The 21504-nt window shown below is 37.3% G+C and overlaps 1 protein-coding gene across 1 annotated transcript in view; it reads left to right on the forward strand.

Annotated features, from left to right (window-relative positions):
- PHIP (pleckstrin homology domain interacting protein) overlaps positions 1–21504 on the forward strand; it is a 74524-nt gene that overhangs the window by 27520 nt on the left and 25500 nt on the right. Inside the window, exons 10-17 of the mRNA XM_010019829.1 lie at positions 759–887; positions 5517–5742; positions 8708–8845; positions 9950–10133; positions 10823–10946; positions 19209–19352; positions 20211–20287; positions 21025–21256. Of these exons, the coding sequence (XP_010018131.1) occupies positions 759–887; positions 5517–5742; positions 8708–8845; positions 9950–10133; positions 10823–10946; positions 19209–19352; positions 20211–20287; positions 21025–21256 (1254 nt within the window). The remainder of the gene's footprint in view (positions 1–758; positions 888–5516; positions 5743–8707; positions 8846–9949; positions 10134–10822; positions 10947–19208; positions 19353–20210; positions 20288–21024; positions 21257–21504) is intronic.

The following is a 21504-nucleotide window of genomic DNA, read 5'->3' on the forward strand; positions in this document are numbered from 1 at the left end:
TCTCTTTAAAGAAATGCAAAAGTGCTTTGCTGGGGAGAATAGAAAGGGGCTTTCTGAAGAGGTGCTGAAGACATGAAAATTCAGAGTGGTGATTGGTCACCTCTGCTTGATTGACAGGTTGCAGGGAAAAACAAAAACCCATTTGTTCTGGCTTAATGGAACTGGAAAACAGAAAATGAGTATCAGGTAAAAATTCCTTTTTTAAAATCTTTGCAGTTCTCCTTTAAAAAGTGGAGTTTTTACACAAATCTACACCTCCCCCACTCCAGTAAATTAGGAGTAGGAATTACAGAAGCAGGCAGTGGCTAAGTTGTGTAATGTGGGTTGTCTATGTCCGTGCGTTCCTGGCAGGCAGGTGTTGTGAAACACCTATGCTACTGGGCTAGCTTAGCAAGAAGGCAGAGGATTGAAAGGGTGTAGTGACTAAGCCCTGAACTGGACCCAGCTCTCTGGTTAGGCTCATTAGCAGGACGTTCAAGGGGAAGCTTTTATTTTCACTTCCTATACTGTGCCTGCTTTGTGGATAAAGTCTGTCAGTTTCTACTGCTATCAATTTGGCATCTTTCATGAGCATTATTACAAAATTCACTGAAAAGTGAATAGCTAAAAAGTAAACTGTTTTAAAGTAACTTCCATCTAGCAGTATACTGTCTTAACAAATTTTGTAATAAATTTCAACATCAGCACCACAGTTTTGAGAATCGTAATTGAAAAGTATTTCTGGTAACTTAATTATTTTGTATGTTGATGTATTTCAGATTGAAGGACAAGGACATGGTGCAGTCTTTGACTGCAAGTGCTCTCCTGATGGACAGCATTTTGCATGTACTGATTCTCACGGTCACCTTCTGATTTTTGGCTTTGGTTCCAGTAGCAAATATGACAAGGTACAGTCCAAGATGAAAATCAAAATGTTTGTCTGTGTTGAATGCATTCGTGCAAACTTTCCTCGAGCTTCATTGCAAGAGGGTGTATCTTAACATAAGTTTGAGCCATTAATTATGGGATGTTTCAGATTCCTGTTGTTGACATTGAGCTTTCTTTCACTTTGTTTTTTATGGAAGCATGCTATTAAGCTACTGTTTACATGGGATGTTAAAAACAAATAGATAAATAAATTAACCAGTCACTTACTATCTGCTCTCTTAAGTGACGAGGTTACAGGTGTCTACTAATGGATCCACATGGATCATGTGAATGAACTGGAGTTGATAGTAGTTAAAAATTTTGCTTTAAGTGTTTTTTTGGTTCCTAAAACAAAAATGGGGGGAGGGAGGGACAGGTAATAGAATTAGTTCCTGCTGTATGTGCTTAAATATTGCATAGCCTGGGAGACAGTTTTTTACAGTAAATGTACTATGTGGTGTAGTGATACAATTTTATGTCTGCTAATGGAATTCTGTTGTGGATGCCTTGGTGCTTACACTGCAATGTTTCACAGTTACTGTGTGATTGAAGTACTACATCTTTATTCTAATGTCTACATGGTGTATTCTAAGTGTGGGTGTCTTACCACAGACCCTCATTACTGTAAAGATATGTGGTGGGTTTTTTATCTCTGTGGATGAACATGCCCTATGAACTGCACAGGTTACCTAACCTGGAGTGCTCACACAGTCCTAGTTCTTCTACCATCCAGGGAAGAGGTGAGGTGTACCTCTTCCCCCTCTTTCTAAGACTTAAACAAGCATGTCTGCTCCAGGATTTTCATGTCTGCTTCTGGTGGCTGATACTTGAAGGTTGGTTGTGAAGTGCTGGCTTCTGGATCTCGCTTCCTGCTTTGGATCTTTGGATGTAGGCTGGCCTTGAAAGCGTTTTGGCAAAGAATAGCACAGAGAGGCCTGAAGGAGGAGTAGCAAAAGGAATTTTATCTTTGTCTTGTAAGCCACTGCATTTCTTTCTGTAGTCTTCCAGCTCCCAATTTGATGCTAGTTACAGCAGCATTTGCGTACTGGGGATTTTTTTTTTTTTCTTCCTCCTTGGCTCTCAACTGTGATTTGAAGTACTTGGTACTTGGCTGCTGTTGCTATTCCTCACCTATTGCTAGCTGTGCATTTCCCTTTCCATTCCAAAGAAAGCAAATGAGCAGTGAGACACCAGAGCAAGGAAAACTAGGATTATCAGATCATTTTCAAGGTTCTTCTCTTCAAGAGTTACAAACTTTAAATAAAGCCTGCTGTACTAGAAACATTTTTCTCATCATAACCATGGGTTCCAGGTATATTTTTTTCTCTCCAATCATTTTGAAAGCATATAGTCCTCTGATTCTCAGAAATGTTGGAAATGAAATTGGAACTGAGAGCCTTTTTGTCTTTGCTGGAGTTGCCTTTAGACTGCCATTTGAGAATTTATCTTGTGAGGGATTAGATCTGTTTGAACAATGAAAAGAGTTGGGTTTTACTTCTTGAATTCTACAGACCTTTGTTCTCCTGGCACTTTTGCTGAAGCCTCTGAGAAAAAGATTGTTTAAAATTTTTCACTTATTGGGTGATCTAAAATTATCTTCTTCAGCTGTTATTGTGCTGGTAATAATCTTTCATTCTTGACCATAGAAGAAATAGGAGCAAACAGGTCTTACCTCTTTAATGTTAGTCTTCAAGTCTTAGAAAACTCAACTTGGAAGTTTCTGATCTCCTTCTTGTCTGGTTCCATCCCTTCTTTAATTTTTGCTTGACCTGATTTATGGAGAAATGTAACTACAGCACCAGGTAGGTGCTGGAGATTAGATGTTCTTTTTTCTGTCCTACCCCCACTTAGGATGCTTGGGTTTTTTGGAGGGTTTTGGTATTTTTTTGAGACATCTTGTGAGAATATGCTCTGGTAGGACCTGCAGGGTTTTATTTGTTTTAAAGTGGTTTCCATCCGTCTTGGGTAATGAGTTTTACAGGAGAAAAGAGTGGGGTAACCTGTCCTGTATTCCTGCATTTGTGAGTTGTTCTCAGGACATTAAGTATAGCTGAGATAATGTCAGCTCTGCTGAGAGAGCAAGCTCTTGTTTTTCCATGTGTATATTTTTTCATGTGATGTTCAGATAGTACCCATGTTTCCTAGTTCACTGGAACTGCTGTTCTGGTTTTGGGTTTTTTTCCTGCATGTGATCTTGGCCACAGTGAAGGTGATGGGGTATTTTTTTTATGATATATGTTTTAGTGGAGTAATTTTTAGTGATGGAAAGAAAAAATACATTTGCTGCTTGTTTGGGGCTCCTTTTGTTATTTGACCCAGTTAAAGGAACCTTGAGCCAATCTCAACTGAGATTTCTGAGTGTGTGAAGATCATCAGAGATGAGCTGAGCTCACTGTCAACAGGGAATGTGCGCTTCAGTTCTTGCTTAGGTGGAAACTTGTCTAGGAATGCCTAGCGATTCTAAAGCATAAAGTACCTTTCTCTTGATTTCAAATCTTAGACTGGACTAGATCTCTGAGATTTCTAAGGCTTTTGTTCCTTTAGACTGCCCAAACCACAGTTCTTTGTTGCAAGACCTGTGTGGTGGATTGATGCAGTTGTGGGGAAAATCTCTTCTCGTTTGCATAGGTCTGCCCATTGGGAGAAACTGAGCGTTCTGAATGTGTAGTGCAGTTACTGGAGGAGAGTCTCATTTGTAGAGCTCAGACCTTGCAGAAAGCTTTTGTTCTGAAACCCAAGTGGGTTTGTGAAGTCATATGGCTTTTATGTCCTAATGGTGCTGTAGCATCTTCTTACTGTTATGAATTTGATCTCTTAATAGTATATCAAGAAATAGGTATGATTGTTAGTAACACAGAATCACAGAATGTTTTCACCGCAGTCCATTTGACGATGCCATTGGAATCTCTCTCAGTGTGGAAGCATTTAATAGGACTGTTTATACTAGGTGAAAGTACTGGATACTCTACTATTATGATCCTAGAGAAAATTTTAAGTTGTCTTAGAAGACCTGTGTTTTTGTCATATTGAGCTATTTGAGCTAAAAGAATGAAGTTCTTAAGCAGGCCTTGATTCTGTCAGTCAGGCACATGAAAGTACTTGTGTGTTTGCCATTCAGCCTCTGTTAAATTACAGAGAATCTGGCAGCAAGACTTCATCCAGTCAGGACTTCTTACTGCAGTGGGATGTCACCTTGTCCATACTTTGTTCGTATCCTTACTCTGTAAGGATAACTTTTGGAATCCATGAAGTAAGTTCTCTGCTATGGTATCTTGCCCTGCATCTTTCCAGTTTCTTCCTGTTGTTACTTTTCTGAATCTTTATGGGGTCTGGATTCTGTGAGTTCTGTAATTTTTTAAGTTTTTCTTATCCATCTCCTGTGGATGCGTGTAGGCACTTGCTGATGTTGTAATTGGCATATGTTTAATTACTGTCTTTTATTCCTGGTTGTCTCACATCAAGCATGGGAGACCTTTGTCATTGAGAGACCAGACCTCTGCACAGATGCTATAACCTCTGCCTTACTGATTCCTACTTAGCAAGTAACTGAAAACTATGTTATGGATTGGTCATTATGGAGCATTCTCTTCAGGAATCAGAGTATGTTCTGTGACAGCTTAGACATTCCTCTGTGTATGTTCAAATACCTCACCTAAGGCAAGACTTTCTGGAGATCTCCATGCCTTGAGTCAATTATTTAATCATTTTTATACTTCACAATCTAATTTGTGTGGATGGTGATTTTATGATTTTATTTTTACTTGTTCATAGTTCAGTTGAGTGTATGAGCTGCCAAGGGGTTTTCTTGCCAGTAGGTGGTGTTGGGATGTATAGTATAAGTGTCAGCTTGTCTTCTGTTCTCTTTCTCTTTTCTCCTTGCGGTTCAATATCTTTCTGATTGCACTGTATTGAGATGCATGTGCCAGCAAGGGATGGAGCATAAGCCTTTTTACATGCTATTTGGACAACAGAATTCCTCAGTCCTGAGTGTCTGTGGAAAAGTCATCTAGAATAAATATGAGCAGGTGGGCTGAAATAAAGAAGAAACCTTCGAGCCTGAAGAATTCAAATTTAGATCAGCTTTGTTTTATGTACTGGAACTATTTCACATATCTAGCATTAAAATAGGAATATGTATGTTTGGCTCCTATTTGAAGTATTTGGCAATGACACGATGCGATATTATTTTCCTATTCCTTCTCTTCCTACACCATAGCTCCTAAGTCTGTGACATAGTTCTTGTTACCAGAATATATATTCAGAGTATAGAAGAAAATCTGTAAATTAATACATCCATGCTGTGTTAGTCAAGTGTCTTCAAGTAGTTAAATGTTGCCCTATTCCCCTGTTCCTTAAATGCTTCCCACCCTCAAACACATGGATTATTCTCCTTGCACTATAATGTAGAGAAGGAGTACTGGGGGAAAAAATCCTCAATCATGGTGTCATTAAGTTTTGCCCTTTAAACTAAGATAAATAGATAATTTTATAACCTTGTTTTTGCAAAAGTGACCATGAATAACATTGTTAAAAATACTTTTGGCAGTTATCTTCTGTATGACTTTTGTAATAGGTTCTTTTAAAAAATTACAAAATGACTTTGTTTACAGATAGCAGATCAGATGTTCTTTCATAGTGATTATCGGCCCCTTATTCGTGATGCCAACAACTTTGTCCTGGATGAACAGACACAGCAGGCTCCACACCTTATGCCTCCCCCATTTTTGGTTGATGTGGATGGCAACCCTCATCCTGCAAGGTATCAAAGACTAGTTCCTGGTCGTGAGAACTGCAGGGAGGAACAGCTTATTCCTCAGATGGGAGTGACATCTTCAGGTATGGAAACTTTCACTTCACTACACAGTAGCCTATGTAGTTACCTCTAGGTGTCCTACACTTTCCCTTTCACTTCATCCTTTTTATTAATTTCTGGGCATAGTAGTTCATGTAGTGTGGAAGAATTGCAATGGCCATGGCACTGATTGCTTGTGACAATTACAGTGTTGTCATTGATCAAGTTAGTAAGAGTTGATGTTACAATGCCAGTTAGCTTGGAGCTCATTTCGTTATTGGAACAGTGTATGATGCTGAATGAGCTTTCAGTTCATCTCATTGGGGTAAGATTTCCTACTTCAGAAAACCTGGGAAATAGACTGCTCTGCCACAGATCAGTTGGAACAGGTAACACATACAAAAGGAGGAAAATGAGAGGACACCTGAAACATGCAAAATCCTCTTCCCCTTCAGATGAAGGCAGTCATTCAGCTTAAGCTTTGATGATTTGGTTAGAGAACTCTGAAGACTTGATGAGGATACAAAATCTAGGAAGTTCCTCTAAAGTTGTATTCTCCATGCACACAGCGTGGGAGGAATGTGCCTATTCTGGGCCAGTGGGTGGCTATTTGGAAACTGCCTAAATGCGGTCCACACAAGTGGGGCTGTAAAAATGATGCCTACTTGTTACGTGTCTGTAGTTCGATATTAGTATGAATGAGCAAGTAGTGACTGGTGAAAGTAGCTTTAAATGTTTTCAAGATAAACATTGTTGAAAGATAAACATTCTTGTTTCAAGATAAACATTCTTGAAAATATGGGGAAACTGACTATGTCTGTAAATAGTGGCTTATGTGTACACCACACTTAATGTGTTATGTCACACATTCTGGGAAGGTTAACTGACAGCTTTGTTAACAAAAGATCTCTTTATCCTCGTTTGTAGACCTGAGGACTATAAGCCACTGAATACTTGAATAATAATCTTTAAGGAGCACTTCCATATTTCCTCCAAAATTATAGGAAGAAATGTTACCGGAGAAGCAACTATAAGAAGGAAAAGGTCCTTTGTGGCTGAATGTATGCCTTGTTTTCTCTAACTTCCTAGCTCGTGGCTTTGAAGCTAAATTTGATTTCCAAGGAAGGATATGATTTAAACTTTGTTGTTGCAATTAGAGTGTCGATTCATGACATTCTGAAATTCCCTAAATTTGAGAATGTTCCGGGCATGTTCTTCAATATAGTATCTTGAAACAAGTCAGACTCTGCATGCAGACCCAGCAATATTAAATTTAATGGTGTGACTGCATGCGTATAGCAAGATGATATCCGTAGCATTTTGTTTAATAGCAGGAAGCTATCAACCAAGCTCACACAAAGCCAGAGAGATGATGGAGACACAGAAGACATTTGTCTACCTCTTCACAGTTTAGCAACAATATGTGCAGTCTTAGCAGAGCTAAAATGTGTTCATATATTTCATATATTACCTTCCGCTAAGGAAGCTCCATTTCTTTCTGAAACTTTATTGTGGGATTTGATGGATCTCCCTCAGAGCACTGATAGTTTATTTCCTGTCAAGTTTTCTGTAGGGGTTTTTTAAGACCAGGGAGAATTTAGGTAGTGATGCTCGATTTACTGCTTAAATGTATGTGAAGCTCCTTTAAACCAGATATTTTTAAAAAATCAAATATACCAGTGTCTTCATTATGTCTTCAAAGAAAACCCCGAAAACTTGCTGTAACTTGGGAAGGCAAAATCTCACAAGCTAGATACATAAAGAAGCATTCATTTTGTTTAGGTAGCTGTTCCTTATTTAAGAGCATTCTTGGGTTATTCGTTGTTTTTCCCATTGTTTTCAGCAGGCAGTATGTTGGATCATGAGATCACCAAATAAATCTGACTGTCTCACTACATGAGTCAGAAAACATTCAGCTGTGGTTATACCAGGGCTCATTCCATGATTCCAAGCTTCTGCTGCTTTAGGGAAGTTGACTTTAACTACAATAACCTTGAAACCCTGAGAACACAGTCTTAAATACTTATGTTCTTTCTGCATACCATCATCTGTTAAGAGAGAGCTGCTTCTGTCTAGGCATGTAATCAAAGTTCTTCATTTCATAGCAGAATTACTGCAATATCTTGTCTTTGATCTTGGAAAGTGCAGTTTGTACTATGATATCTCTTTAGAATTATGCTGGGAAAATAATTTCTGTAGCTTGTTTTTTTGAACATTGTCATCCTTTAGTACAAGATTTTGCAAGTTCTGCTTCTCTTGACCAGAGCTTCCTACCACACCACCATCTGAGTATTCTGTGTGGAGGTATCTGACATCCTTTTCAAATGAGTACTGTAGCCCTTGCCTATTTCTCCATAGCTCTAACTTTTTTGTGACCATTGTATGAAAAGGAGTTTTGTGTGTTTTATGCTTACATGCTGTGGATTTTGCTTGCTGCACAGAAACAGTATTATCACCTTGTAATCATTCCTGTGAGAACTATTTCTTGTCTTTTATTCAAGACCTACCCAAAAGGAGGTTTCATGGCTGTTTTGTATACCAAAGATTATTAGCATTACTTAATCTGTGTCGTTATTATGTCCACATGGAGCTTAGTCAAAGATTTTTACTGTTTGGTGTTCTGCAGTATAGATAATTCTTCTCTAATTCAGTTAGTTCTTGAAGCAGTTGTTTTGTTGTAGCCTATACTGAAGTGTTTGGCCTGCCCAAAATGCATTAGAAAGCATGAATTAAAACAACTTATGTTAACTGAGAAACAACCATTATATTAAACAATAGTTGTATTCAACTTCTGTGATTTGTTTGCTCTTGATCAAATTTGAACATTTATTAGGAGCGGCATGTAGTCATCCTGACCCTCCCTCGGACAATATAGTACTATCAATATATTAAGAAAAAGGTTGTCCTGTTTATGAAGTGGCTGTTACAAAAATATGCATTAACCCATATTTACATGCATTTGGTCCTTCAACATTTTTGTGTTGTTTTCTTGTGTATTTTACTTCACAGGATTGAATCAAGTTCTTAGTCAACAAGCAAATCAAGAAGTTAGTCCATTGGATAGCATGATTCAAAGACTTCAGCAAGAGCAAGACCAGAGACGTTCTGGGGAAGCAGGAACCAGTAGTACCAGCCGGATAAACAGAGGTAAGATTACTGGGAGATGGGTATTGTGGCTGGGAGTTGGAAAACGTGAATCACGTTATTGTGCATGATTTGTGAATTTTCTTGAACTACTAGAAAGGAGGTGTGGAGCCATGAAAAGATGGAGCTTCCCCATCTTTTTTCTTTCTTTTTTTCTTTTTTTTTTTTTTTTTTTTAACCTTTCTGCAAAATCTCAGCATTTTTAACATTACAAATTTATCTTTAATGTTATTGTATGCTTATTCAGGGAACTCTTAGCAACTGTGTTCCCTTAGAAGTAACTACCTACTGTTTAATCTGGAATTGGCCATCTGCTTGATAGAAACGTGAATTGTCTCAAATAAGAAAAAAGAAGGGAGGAAAGAGGAAGAAGCTGCTTGTTTTTCAGTACAGCTGTTCCGTGCTTCAGTGTCTTGTGCTAGATTACGTAGTAGTTTTCAACCTTTAAAACATCATAGTTGGCAGTCCACCTGAGTAAGCAAGAATAGCTTCTTTGTGGAAAGACGTGGAGAAATGTTGAAATTTTGCTACAGTGTAGGTGTTTTGAAGGCTTTGGAAGGCATTCATGGTTTTGGTGTGGGGATTTTTGTTGATTGTTTGGGTTTTTAATCTTTTGATCATTTCAGCTTCTTGTCTGTAAATTTTACAGCTTGGATTCCTAATAATTCTCAGTGTTGTGGCTTCTTTTTTGAAGGTAGAAGACAGCTTAAGGAGTACACTGATTCAGTGAGATAGCTCACCTTTTTATAATGTGGATCTAGAGTGCAGTAGCAATAGTCAGCTTTGTGAAGAAAAAGCAAACCAATGAAACATTTGCTTCACTTGCAATTATTGATACATCTGTTCCAGTTCAATGTGAATTTTTAAGCATAATGCTGCAGCCCAGTAGCTGTTTAAGTGTGTGTTGTGGTGACTATAGAAACCGATGAAATAGTTATATTCAGCTCATATTTAATTTCTTTTGAAGTAACAGATAAGTAAAAGTTTTTTGGGTGGGTTTTTTTTTTTCCTTTCAGTTTGAGGTGTTGTTTCTTGGGTTTTGGTTTTTTTTAAATGCTTCCCTTAGTTGTACTTGATCTGAAATTCTATCACTTTTTGACTTTTTAGGATCTGTAAGTTCTACCTCAGAAGTACATTCACCACCAAATATAGGATTAAGGCGTAGTGGACAAATTGAAGGTGTACGTCAGATGCATAGCAACGCACCAAGAAGTGAAATAGCCACTGAGCGAGACCTTGTGGCTTGGAGTCGAAGGGTTGTAGTGCCTGAACTGTCTTCTGGTGTGGCCAGGTAATCATAGGCCAAGTATACAGTGAATATTAGTTTTGTGAATTTAACAGTTTTGGAATTCACATTGTCATAGAACTATTTATGTGGTATTTATCTATTGTATGGTTTCATATTTCTTATAAAATTGGATTCTAGTTCAGATCAGTTTTTTGCATATCACTTAAAACATCTTGGAATTGTAGAATAATTGTGAATAAAAATTACAGTATTTTAACAAATGACAGAGTAATTTAAGTTATATATGCAGTGGGATCTAGCTGCCTCATTGTATTCTGACTTTTAGCATAAGATTACAGTATGTTTTAACTCCAGTTGTACCTAGTGTTACATGGCATTTTATGGTTGGGACACTGACCTGATCCATTAGGTGCCTGAAGTGAATTTTGATTTCCAAACTGGAACTTTATTTAATTCACTAATTAACTCTTGGGATGAACACTTACATCAGTAAGTCAAAAAACCCCGTCTAGTCACAATCAAACATAAGCTGCTTTAGCTTTTTGAAGTAAGATTGAAATCTTACTTTGTTCAGAAAGTGTAATATTGAAGTCATATTCTGACTATAAAGAAAAGAACTAGTATTCAAAGAGTGTTGTAAATGTTGAACATCTATTCCTTGATTTGGAATGGATCATCTCAGTTGTAGTATTAACTTGCTTTAAAGTTAACATCTCAATTTTCTTTTTCAGTAGGCAGGAAGAATGGAGAACAGCAAAGGGAGAAGAAGAAGTAAGGGTGTATCGATCAGAAGAGAAAAGGAAACACATAACAAGTCACATTCAAAGAGAAAATAAGATACCTGCATTCTCTAAGGTAAACAGGCACTTGTAGCTTATTGCAGTAAGAAACATAAAATACAACTCAATGACTTAGGCTACATAAGTTTACACTCCTCAGTTTTAAAAACCAGGGGTACAGGAATTTGTTTACCTCCCCAGAATGAGGAAGCACATTTCTACTGATACTTCACTATATTCTGAATAATCAACAGGGGCTGCTTTTAGAACTCCCTGAGAAGCCACGTGAATGTGGTGCTTGGGACATGATTTGATGTAGGGAGTCTGTCACTGTTAATCAATATACCCTGCTGTTCTTGTCTACTGTTTGACATACTGTTCTGTGGAAAGATTCAGTTAAAACTCAAGTCATGGTTCTTAACTTAAACATGTTTAAATACATCCCCAAATACAGAACTGGGTATTTTGTCTTATGGTACCCTAATAATCATATGGTGATTTTGGATGGGATATTTCCAAGTTGTGGTTTTTGCTAGAGCTGGAGTACATTTTCCAGAAAAGAGGAAAACAGGATAGATGAAATAGAAGAGAACGGGTTGTATTAAAAATGAAAGAGTCATAACTGAATTCAAATTTTCATACAACTTGCAAAAAAAATCTTAAATATTTATGCAGGTAAGAAAATGTGAAAGATGTATATTCTATATTTACAAAAATTATTTTACCAGTTTCTTGTTAGAAATTAGTTTTATCTGTGTATCTCACATGCTTACTTGTGCTTTTCTAGCTAAATAACCAATTATATTTCGTAATAAACAAAGTGAATTTCAAGCAACTGTAAAGGAGAACCCATGCTTTGGGTTTTGTAGTATGCTTATTCTAGATGAGACTGTTTCACCCTTAATCAAAAGCTTAGTAAAATACAGGCCTTAGAGAATGCCTGTACATTGTCCATTGAAAAGTAAAGATGGCTTATGGGGTTCAAGGTGGAAAATGAAAAAAATAAATAATAAGAACAAGTATGTAAAAGACTGCGCAGCTCAACTCTTACCAGAGTATCATACTTCAATGCTTATGCTGTTTATTACTCATGATCTGGGGGAGGAAGGGACTGGATTGAAAGCCGTCTGGAAATAAGTAGATTTCAGATGTTCAGCAGTGCTTCTGTGTTTTTTAATAATGAGGAATTAATTTTGTATGCAGTTGAAAGTGTAAATTTGAGACGGGCAAGTTTCTGCTTGATACTAAATTTGAGTGTTCAGTTTTGCTTCTGTTTTTATACTCAGTCGAAGTAAAGCTTTGGAAAAAAGTGAGATTAATACTCCCCCAAAAAGTCCCCTAATAATTTTCAGGTTTTCTCCAATTTCTTTTTTGTATCAAAACTGCATGCATTGCTGTCTTAAGAAATGGTACCGATATGCTAATTTCAGTGCTGCAGTCAGAACACTGTGTTTGCCCAAGGTAAAGCAAACAAACATTTTTTTTTTTTTCAGTGTATGTCGTTTTTGTACATAGAGGGAGGAAGCTCTATGCCACTTACAGTTCTGAAGGTTGACATGGGAGGGCTTATTAATGAAATATCAAGGTATCAGAAATCTTGGTAACTCCTTTTTTTCTCTGAGGAATAATAGAAAGCAGGCCTCAAATTCAGGTTTTAACAAAGCTGTTTCTTGTCTTGAGGGGATGTATTTTGGTGCTGAATTATAGACTTTCTTTTAGTTGAATTAAACAATTGCAGTGCTCAAGGGTATTCTTTGTTTTGTTTTTGTTTTTCCTGCTGCAGGAAAAGATCCTTCCTGATTATGTGAATTCTTACCAATTTACCTTTAAATTTCTAATTGGATTACAGTTTTCCTAAAATATCACTAGGACACAAAAATAGCAGAGTGGGCTGGTTGGTCCAGCATTTTGGTTTCAGCAATTACTTTTATTGCATCTTTGAAACAAAGAAACTGAACATGGATGTTTTTGAAAATTGTTCTCAGAGGAGACATTTTCTAGTCTCTAGACTTTAAAGGTAGCACTGAATCCTTTTGAACCCCACATTTTCATTGTGGATATTTATGCCCTTAAAATCCTTCAGCACTACAGCTAGTTTGGGAAAATCTTTCTTCAGTTTCATATACTTACTCGGAGAAGGATATGTCCTTCATTTATCTTAGTCCTTGAAGGGTCTGTGATCTGGATTCTGATGCCCAGAATATGAGGGAGAGAACTTGGTAAATTTTTCAGTCACTTCCCACCTTTGTCCTGTGGAGACAGAGCGAAAAGCAGATAGTCGTGGTCTCTGTAATTGAGAATGTCAGTAAATTTTCCCTATAGAAATTACTGCGGAATTCAGTAACACTTTCAGAACATTTAAATAAATCCTTATAAAACCCTACAGGCTACTGGCATCTTGGGACAAAAAACTCACATTTTTCATAGTTTATTCTTCATTAAATGTGTCTCTAGTTGGAGGACTCAGGTTGTTGAGAAGTACACCAATTAAAATCCCCAGAGATAAACCTCAGAGGGATTCAGAAATGAGTAGCTATCAAATGAGCTTTAAATAAGCAAAATTTGCAAGAAGAAAAGGGTTCTTGATCATAAGTGAAATATTTGAGTCTCCAAAATAAATAAACTTAGATTTTAGTGATTTGCATTGTTGCTTATGATTAGCATGAACAACGCTTCTGCCCAGTAGTGTCTGAACAATAGGCATGGTGAATTGGAATTGTCGTCTTCTGCAGTGTCCATAATAAAATCAAATAAACTGGGAAGAGAAGCAAGACTGACTGCACTTCAGAAGCTGTTACGTGGTATTTTTAAGGGTTTTTAGATAGAAGTTAGTAACTTAATTATAGCAGCTCTTCTGTTGCTGTTCTTTACAGTAACCGTCTGGCTTTAAATACAAGCTGTGTTATGTTGAAGATAGAACTGGGAAGTATTGTGTAAATCTTCCTTTTCCTTGAGTGCACGCAGTAGGTTTTGATACTGATACCTTATCATTTGTATTACAGTAGTATTGTGAGACTACAGTCCTTTTGTGTTGCATAATGAATTTTTAAGGATTTAATGATAGAATTTATGATCTAGAGGAGACAGGCAACACCTTAAATGAAATACAAGGGAAAACATAATCACCCAGTAAAGCATAGACCTAAAAATTACAGTATCAAAATTCCTAGGAAGTCTGTCATTCTACAGTATTGTCAGCTGGTCTAAGAGCAGAGTAAACAGAGCTTGTATTAAAACATTGTTCTCGTATGCAGGTTCATTTGTATTCATACCAGTAGGAAATACTCATTTTTATATCAACTTGTGAAATTTATCAGTTCTGTTCATATAGTGAGACAAATGTATTTATTTTCTTTTGTTCCCTTCTAACTGAAAAGAGTGAAAAATACAGAAGTGAAATGAAAAGTAGGGCAGGAACAAATGTTAGCATTTTGGATTACAAGCTAAAAGTGTAGGTCAATAAAGAAGAACACAGAGCAACTGTAATTACTTTTTGAGGAGATTCCAAGTCCTACTACTAATTTTTTAGTCCAGGGTCATTATAGGGTGTGTTAAAAGTAGCACAGAATTACAGCTTAGTCTTTCTTCTCTGACAATATGTGCAACTTAGATGGAAGTCACGTAAGCGTTCTCATTTTTAAAGTTAGAAACCCCACATTTCTTTGGCACAGGTCATGCTGAGGAGTGGTTGTATGTGATTGCTTAAGGGACTAATGGACTTGTGTGGAAGAACCTAAAAGCTTGGGTATTTTGACCTGAATAATGTTTAGTATCACTGATCTGCATGTCAGATGGGGAACTCAGTTTGACTTTCAAAGTCATTAGTGAGGAATAGGGTTTTCTTTGATTTTTATTATTAAACAAAAGCACTTTAAAACCCCCAAGCCCGTAATGACAGAGGATAGAATGTGACATTGGAATCTTTTAATTTTCAAAGTGGAACTATATTTAATTTTATTTTTTTATTTTTTTTTCCCCAAGACCATGCCAAAGATGAGAAGTGAGAGAATAACATGTTTAGGTAAATGTTCTCAGTCAAAGTATTAGTTTATCAATCTACTGGGATTACAGAGCATTTTAATAAATATTGGAAGAGTGAGAGATTCTTATACAGTAGAGGTTTGATGTATGTGTTCTAGTAAAAAATGACAAAAATGGAAATATTTTAGCTTAAAGGTAATTAGAAATTGTAAGCAGAAATTTCAAGGAATTAAAATTTGAGATTTTTATGGATGGACACAGGCATAGGCCTCTGTTGTGACAGGTGCAATGACTGTTGTAAACTAACAGAAACCAGAGATGAGAAATGGTCACATTGTTTTGTTTAGTTGTGTTCCTCAAAAGTAGTAATTTTGCCACTTACATGTTATTTAAACATTACTTCCAGGTAAATGTACAAGATGTTAAGAGGAAAATAATATAAACCTGCGAGACTGAGCACTTGCTGCTTAGTGCCCGTTATCTTCACTGCCTTTGGAATAGTTCGCACTAATTTCTTACACATATGTGATGTGATAAGAGTGAAAACGAAGTAATTACAAGCACTGATCCGGACTTGAGAATGCGTAAGGGTGCTCTTTAGTCAGACAGAAAATGACAGAACAAGAGGCAGTGTGCGCAGACTGCTGGAACAAGCAGTTTTGCCTGAACGTGAGGAAGCCCTTCACTGTGAAGGGTGACTGAGCACTGCCTTCTGCTCCTCAGGGAGGCTGTAGAGTCTCCAGCCTTGGAGATGCTCAGAAGTTGTCTGTACGAGATCCTGGGCAGCTGGCTTTAGGTGGCCCTGCTTGAGCGAGGGGATTGGAAAAGGTGACCTCCAGTGGTACCTTCAATCTCAACCATTCTGTGAAATAAAAACTGCTTTAGCGCTAACAGCTTGGGGGATTTGTTGTATTTATCATCTGGGGAGAACGTATGGTCATCAAAGAATGTTAAACTTGGACAAAGGTATATGCTAATGACCTTGGTAATGCAGAAGTATCCCTCTACAGAAAAATAAGAACTTATACTCAGTAAAGACATTGAAATTCATACATAAAAGTTGGATTGAAGAATTTAAATAGCATATCTAGTCAAAAACGAAAACAGTTGTGTAGGCTACATTGACTTTCAGCATATCATTTCAAATGCAGTGTTGTGAAAATCATATGCAGACAAAAAAGCCAAAGTTTTCTTTCTTTGTCTTAAAGAGGCTGCAAGCATCTGTTTAACGTTAGGGTTCTGATACTTGACATATGCTTGTGCCCTGCCCTTTTTAAACTTTCTAGTAGAGGCTAATTCCTGTTTCTTAAGGGGGAACTATTTTTAGATAAAGAATAGATAAGAAGAAATAGCATGAAGAAATAGCATGAAGTTGCTACAGCCAAAGCTTTCCAAAATTGCTGCAGCACTGTATGAAAGCAACAGCGAAGCTGTGCTTCCTGGTGCAGTCACGGTCTTAAGGACAGTAGAGTGCAGTGGTTTGAGTTGTCAGGACACCACTGAGTTTCCACTGTGTATTTCACAAATAGTGTTACAAAGATGCTCAGCAGTGTCCAGATGTCACGTTTGTATCTGTCCTGCTCAAATACAGGAAATGCCATCATTTGTATTTTGCAGAAAGGCTGTTCTGATAGCAGCTGTAACTTCCGGCGTATCTGTAGATGTGCTCTGATATTGACTGGAAGGAAGCCTTGGATATGATACAAAGTACTTGTCAGCGTATATGACTATTTATCAAAGTGTATCAAGAGAAAGTGCTGATTGAACCTCAGATCATAGGGTATCTTGGCTTTGTTTTCAAGCCTCCCATTAGAGTCAAGAGTCCAGTTTCAAACTATTTAGGATATATATTGGGAGGGCGGAGGGGTTAAAGACCGTCAGCTGTTTCTTCAATTATTGTTGAACATGTTGGTGATAGGTTACATTTTGTCAGAAAAAGATTGTAATACTTTGATTTTAGTCAAACCTTCACACTTGACCCCACCCATCCCTCAGATAAAGATCTGCTTGATCTCCAGCTTCTCATCAGAGTTTGGCAATGCTGTGTGGAATAGAAGTCATGCTAAATACATTTTTTTTGGCAACATATGGCAGATGTATACCTTATGGACCCTTTTATGGTCCCTGTTTGAGCAGTGGGGTTGGACAAGGTGATATCCGGAAGTCCCTTTCAACTTCAATCATTCTGTTATTCTATTGCTTATGGATAACTACTTGTGGGTTTGGGTATTGGGTGGTGGGGTTTTTTTGTGGTTTTGGGTTGTTTGTTTTTTTTTTAATTATTATTTTTAGCCATTTTTGTTTTGCTGTTGCATCTTTCCAAAGCAGTTTGTTACCCTTTGGCATCACTCTGGTCCAGTATTTTATACAGTCATGTTACTTGCTTCCAGGAAGGAATAGTTTGGGTGAGGGGGTGGGTTTTTTTTCCGTCAAGCTTTTAACTGCCAGAAAAGAACAACTCTTTCCAAAACCAGAGTAATGCAAAATGCTTCAGTTTTTGAAGGTTCCATAGTTTTAGTATAAGTAGGGAAAAGCTATATTTACAAAACTGTTTGAGAAATCTCACCTCTGAATAGAAATGGGGTTGTAAATTTTTAGGACTTTTCTAGAGAGAAGACATGATTATTTTAGTCAGGCTGTGATACAGCTTCTGTAAAATATGTCCTCATTATTGTAAAGGATACTTGACTAATCTGTTTCACTGAGTTTATGTGATACCATTCTGTTGTCTATGCTTTCTCATATGTGTTTCATGATGCTAAGAGGCAGATGGACTTATAAAATAGTTGCAATTCAGTAACAGAAGCAAGTTGCTGTAGTGCTGTCTCTTGTAACCTGTCTGCTTCAGCAATGAATCTTGAAAGCTTGACAAAGAGCAAGGGACAGAAGGCTGTGTGTTGGACTCAGCCACTAATCTTAGGGCTGCTCTGGAGCTGTTCTGGGTCAAGTCAGAGCAGCTTGAGGAGATCTGGTATGTGCTGCCAGTTTGAATCCAGCAGAAGGAATGTCCTAGGTCTCAAAAGTTTCGGGTAATGGTAAAATGCTGAGCAGTCCCATTAAAAGTGTCTCTGGTAGCTGTGCTGTTAGTGCTAGCTTACCCAACTTGAATTCACTGGACAGAACAACAGAAACACAATGCTCACTGAATAGAGCACGGAGCAGTTTGTGTTGGTCAGATGTGCTGTAGCGAAAACTAATGCAGTTGTACAGTTTTCACCAAAAAGCAATTGTGGTGTTTTTTTTCCTCAATGAGCAAATTTAACCTCATGAATGAACTTTCATCAGAGATGACAGATCTTCTCTTCCCTACAAAAGAAAAACCAAGAGGAATAGGTACAAGTATGCTAGAAGGCTCTGCTAATATTAGCGCCTGTCTGCGGTTTGTTCCAGTTCTGCTTTCTTCATCTCTGTGACTGCGTTTTCAACCATATCAGCACCTAATAGATATGTGAGGTTTCCTGTTTGGAAGAAAGCACTGGGGAAGTGATACCATCTTTTGTGGCATTTAGGAATGGGTCCAGAAACTATTCATTGGGTCTGAGCTAGGCTTAAGTTTGAATACTCATGCCAAAAAAATTAATTAGCAGGAGACTCTAGAAATTGAGATTGTAGTGCTTTTTTTGTTTTTTTTTTTTTCCCCCAGGGTTTGGGGCTAAGACGAGATCAGGCACTCCGTGGGGAGAGCGAGTGTTTGCATTATGTGTGTTCTACAGGAGGAACAAAATCTCTTAATGCTGGAATGTGAAATGTTTCTTAATTAGAGCCCTATTTCATTCCTCTAATCTTCATAAGAACTCAGATTCTTTCCAACTGACTCATTTGTTTGAACTGTTCCATGCATCATTGTACCATTTAAAGGCCTTTACTTGCTAACAGTCATCGCTGTATGCCAAGGGGTGTATTACCATATGGGTGTCTCTTCTAACAGATCTGACCACTCAGCTGCAAAATAACACACTCAGGAGTTCTCTGTAAGAGTCCCTATTCCTCTGGTGGCCATTTTTAGTGTAATTTTTTGCTGTTAGAAGCTCTTAGCAGCCTATCAGCATACCTTGTGAGAATGAAAAGTTTTGATAATTAAAGATCAAAAATGTTTATTATATCTGGGAAGAAATTTTCATTATTTCCAGAATATGCTGAACTGCTTGGTGTTTATATTCAGCTGTGCACGTGGAGTGCTTTCTTCAGCAGCTCTTCAGTTTTGGACTCATGGCCTGTTTTGCATTTTGTGATGTTGAAACTTGTATCTTTTTGCTACTACAAAAGTTGCTTCCTGGAATACTATTATTAAAGAAAATACTATGTAATAATAAAATATGCACAAAAATGATGTATTTTGACTTTTGTGTCTTCACAGAACCATTCTCATGATCATTTACTAGACACGAGCGACTCAAAAAAACAGCAGCAAGCTAATCAGCACAACTACCGGACAAGATACGCAGTAGAAGAAACTGCAAGGCCTGCTGAAGAGATAGAAAATGGACACAGTTCCTCAGATGTAAGATCCTTAATCATAAGGCAACTTTATGTATTCCATTTCTGCTTGTTAAGCTCCTGCCTAAGCGAATTAAACACTGTTTCTAGTGGAAACTCCTGTTGTGTTTTTCACTGTGTGTTTTCTTTCACCTCTAAAAAGTTATGTAGAATTAGGTTTTCACATGCTTCATATATTTAGTTTTGACATAAAAATAATTGACAGAAAGGGAGAAATGCTCATTTGTAAGGGCATTTTATGAAGTGTATGTGTGCAATGTTGAATCTTCCCTGTATTTGTAAGCCTAATTGGCATGGCCCACATGGCTTAGCAAGTATGGTCACCAACTCTAGATGGCTGTGCGTGAACAGGGAGGTTGGATAATACAGCCTCCACACATCCCTTCCAGCCGCAAGCATTCTGTGCTTCTGTAGCTACAAATAGAGAAATGAGTAATAAGAGTATATAAAGTTCATACTGGGTTTTTGTTTGATATGAATTGAAAAGATGTGGAAATAGTTGCATTAAAAGGACTGGAACTAGTTTTCAAAAAGGTAAGCTAGCCTTTTTAATTGGAGATTGAGAATCACTGAGGTCTCCACTAGCTGTATGTTAAAAAAGTGTTGCTCTACACTTGTGCATCTGTCCAAGCATAGATACTGTTTTACTTTCATTCCATTGAAGTTAAGTAACTAACTAACTTTTTACTTTAGCAAACTAAAATGCCTTTTTAACAATATAAAGCTTTTATACTGCTATATGTTTATAACACATATAAAGCCTAAAAGAGTCTTAGTCATATTGTCATGTGTTAAAACTTCTTCGAGGTTTAAAAAAAATGCTTTCTTTTTCTCTGCTTCCCCTATGCCCTCATCTTCTTAGGAAGGGGAAGTAGTTGTTGCCAGTGGTGGAACATCAGAAGATGATGAAAGAGCATGGCACAGCGATGGCAGCTCTAGGTACGTGACAGTATAACTTATGAAGTCCTGTTGATAAGTTTTAAATAATCTTCTCTGTAAATAGTTAATTAGTAGTAATGAAAGCTTGTGCACATTTAGAAGAATCAAAAACTTAAAACTTTCAGGGTTTAATTTTTAGCTATATTACTAACTAAAATTTAGGAAAGGTTTCATCCTTGTTTGCCAGAGAAATTGCTTCCAATTGGTTTTGCAGGAGGGGTAGTCTTTGCAGGCACATGCATGCTTCAGGCATGTGGTAGCCTTTTCGTATGACTGTCAGTCTGTGCTGTGTGACTGCCTTTGCTGACCCTTAGTTTGAAATTAGAGAGCAAAGCTTGAGGTAGCTTCACACCATCCTTTATTTCTTTAGCAGATGGATATTTTTTTGTTGTTAACTTCTGTTCAAACTATTCAGAACCAGAAGTCCTGAGAACAGTATCCAGATTTTAACATGCATCGTTCTTGAATTGATCAAGTAAACAGTGGTTTACTTCTTGTGGTGCTAGAAGTTGTTTCTTGCAAGACTGAATGATCTCAAGGCTTTTAGTTTACTAACGTTTAGATCGTAGATAGAATATAGGGGTTTAGGCACTGGTTTTAACTGTTAAAATATTGTAGTTACTTAGAATGCTAACTATAATCTTCCATCGGGTTATATCCTATAATCCAATGCATTCTGAATTGCTTTTTAAGTTCCATTTCTTAATTTCTTTTTTTCTTTGGTGTATCATATATAGTGACTACTCAAGTGATTATTCTGACTGGACAGCAGATGCAGGAATCAATTTGCAACCACCAAAGAAAATCCCTAAAATTAAAACAAAGAAAGCAGAAAGTAGTTCAGAAGATGAAGAAGGACCTGAGAAACAGAAGAAGCAAATTAAAAAGGAAAGGAAAAAAGGAATAGAGGAGAAAGATGGACCATCAACATCACCAAAGAAGAGGAAACCCAAAGAGAGAAAACAAAAGGTTAGATGTTCTTTGTGTATCTCAGGATGCTCACTCTTGATGTCTTAGAAAGAATTAGTTCTATGATTCAGTTACATGTAGCACTTAATGTTGTCTAATTTGAAAACACGTCATGACTTGTGAGAAATGATAATTACTGACTCTTGTAAGTCAAATGATAGATTGCTGTAATGATACGCTTTCTAAGTATGAGGCGTTTCACTTAAGGAACAGCGTTAACATTCTTAATACTATCTTTTCACAGACCA

This window comes from Nestor notabilis, unplaced genomic scaffold (assembly GCF_000696875.1).
Source record: "Nestor notabilis isolate BGI_N333 unplaced genomic scaffold, ASM69687v1 scaffold528, whole genome shotgun sequence".
Taxonomy (NCBI): Eukaryota; Metazoa; Chordata; class Aves; order Psittaciformes; family Psittacidae; genus Nestor; species Nestor notabilis.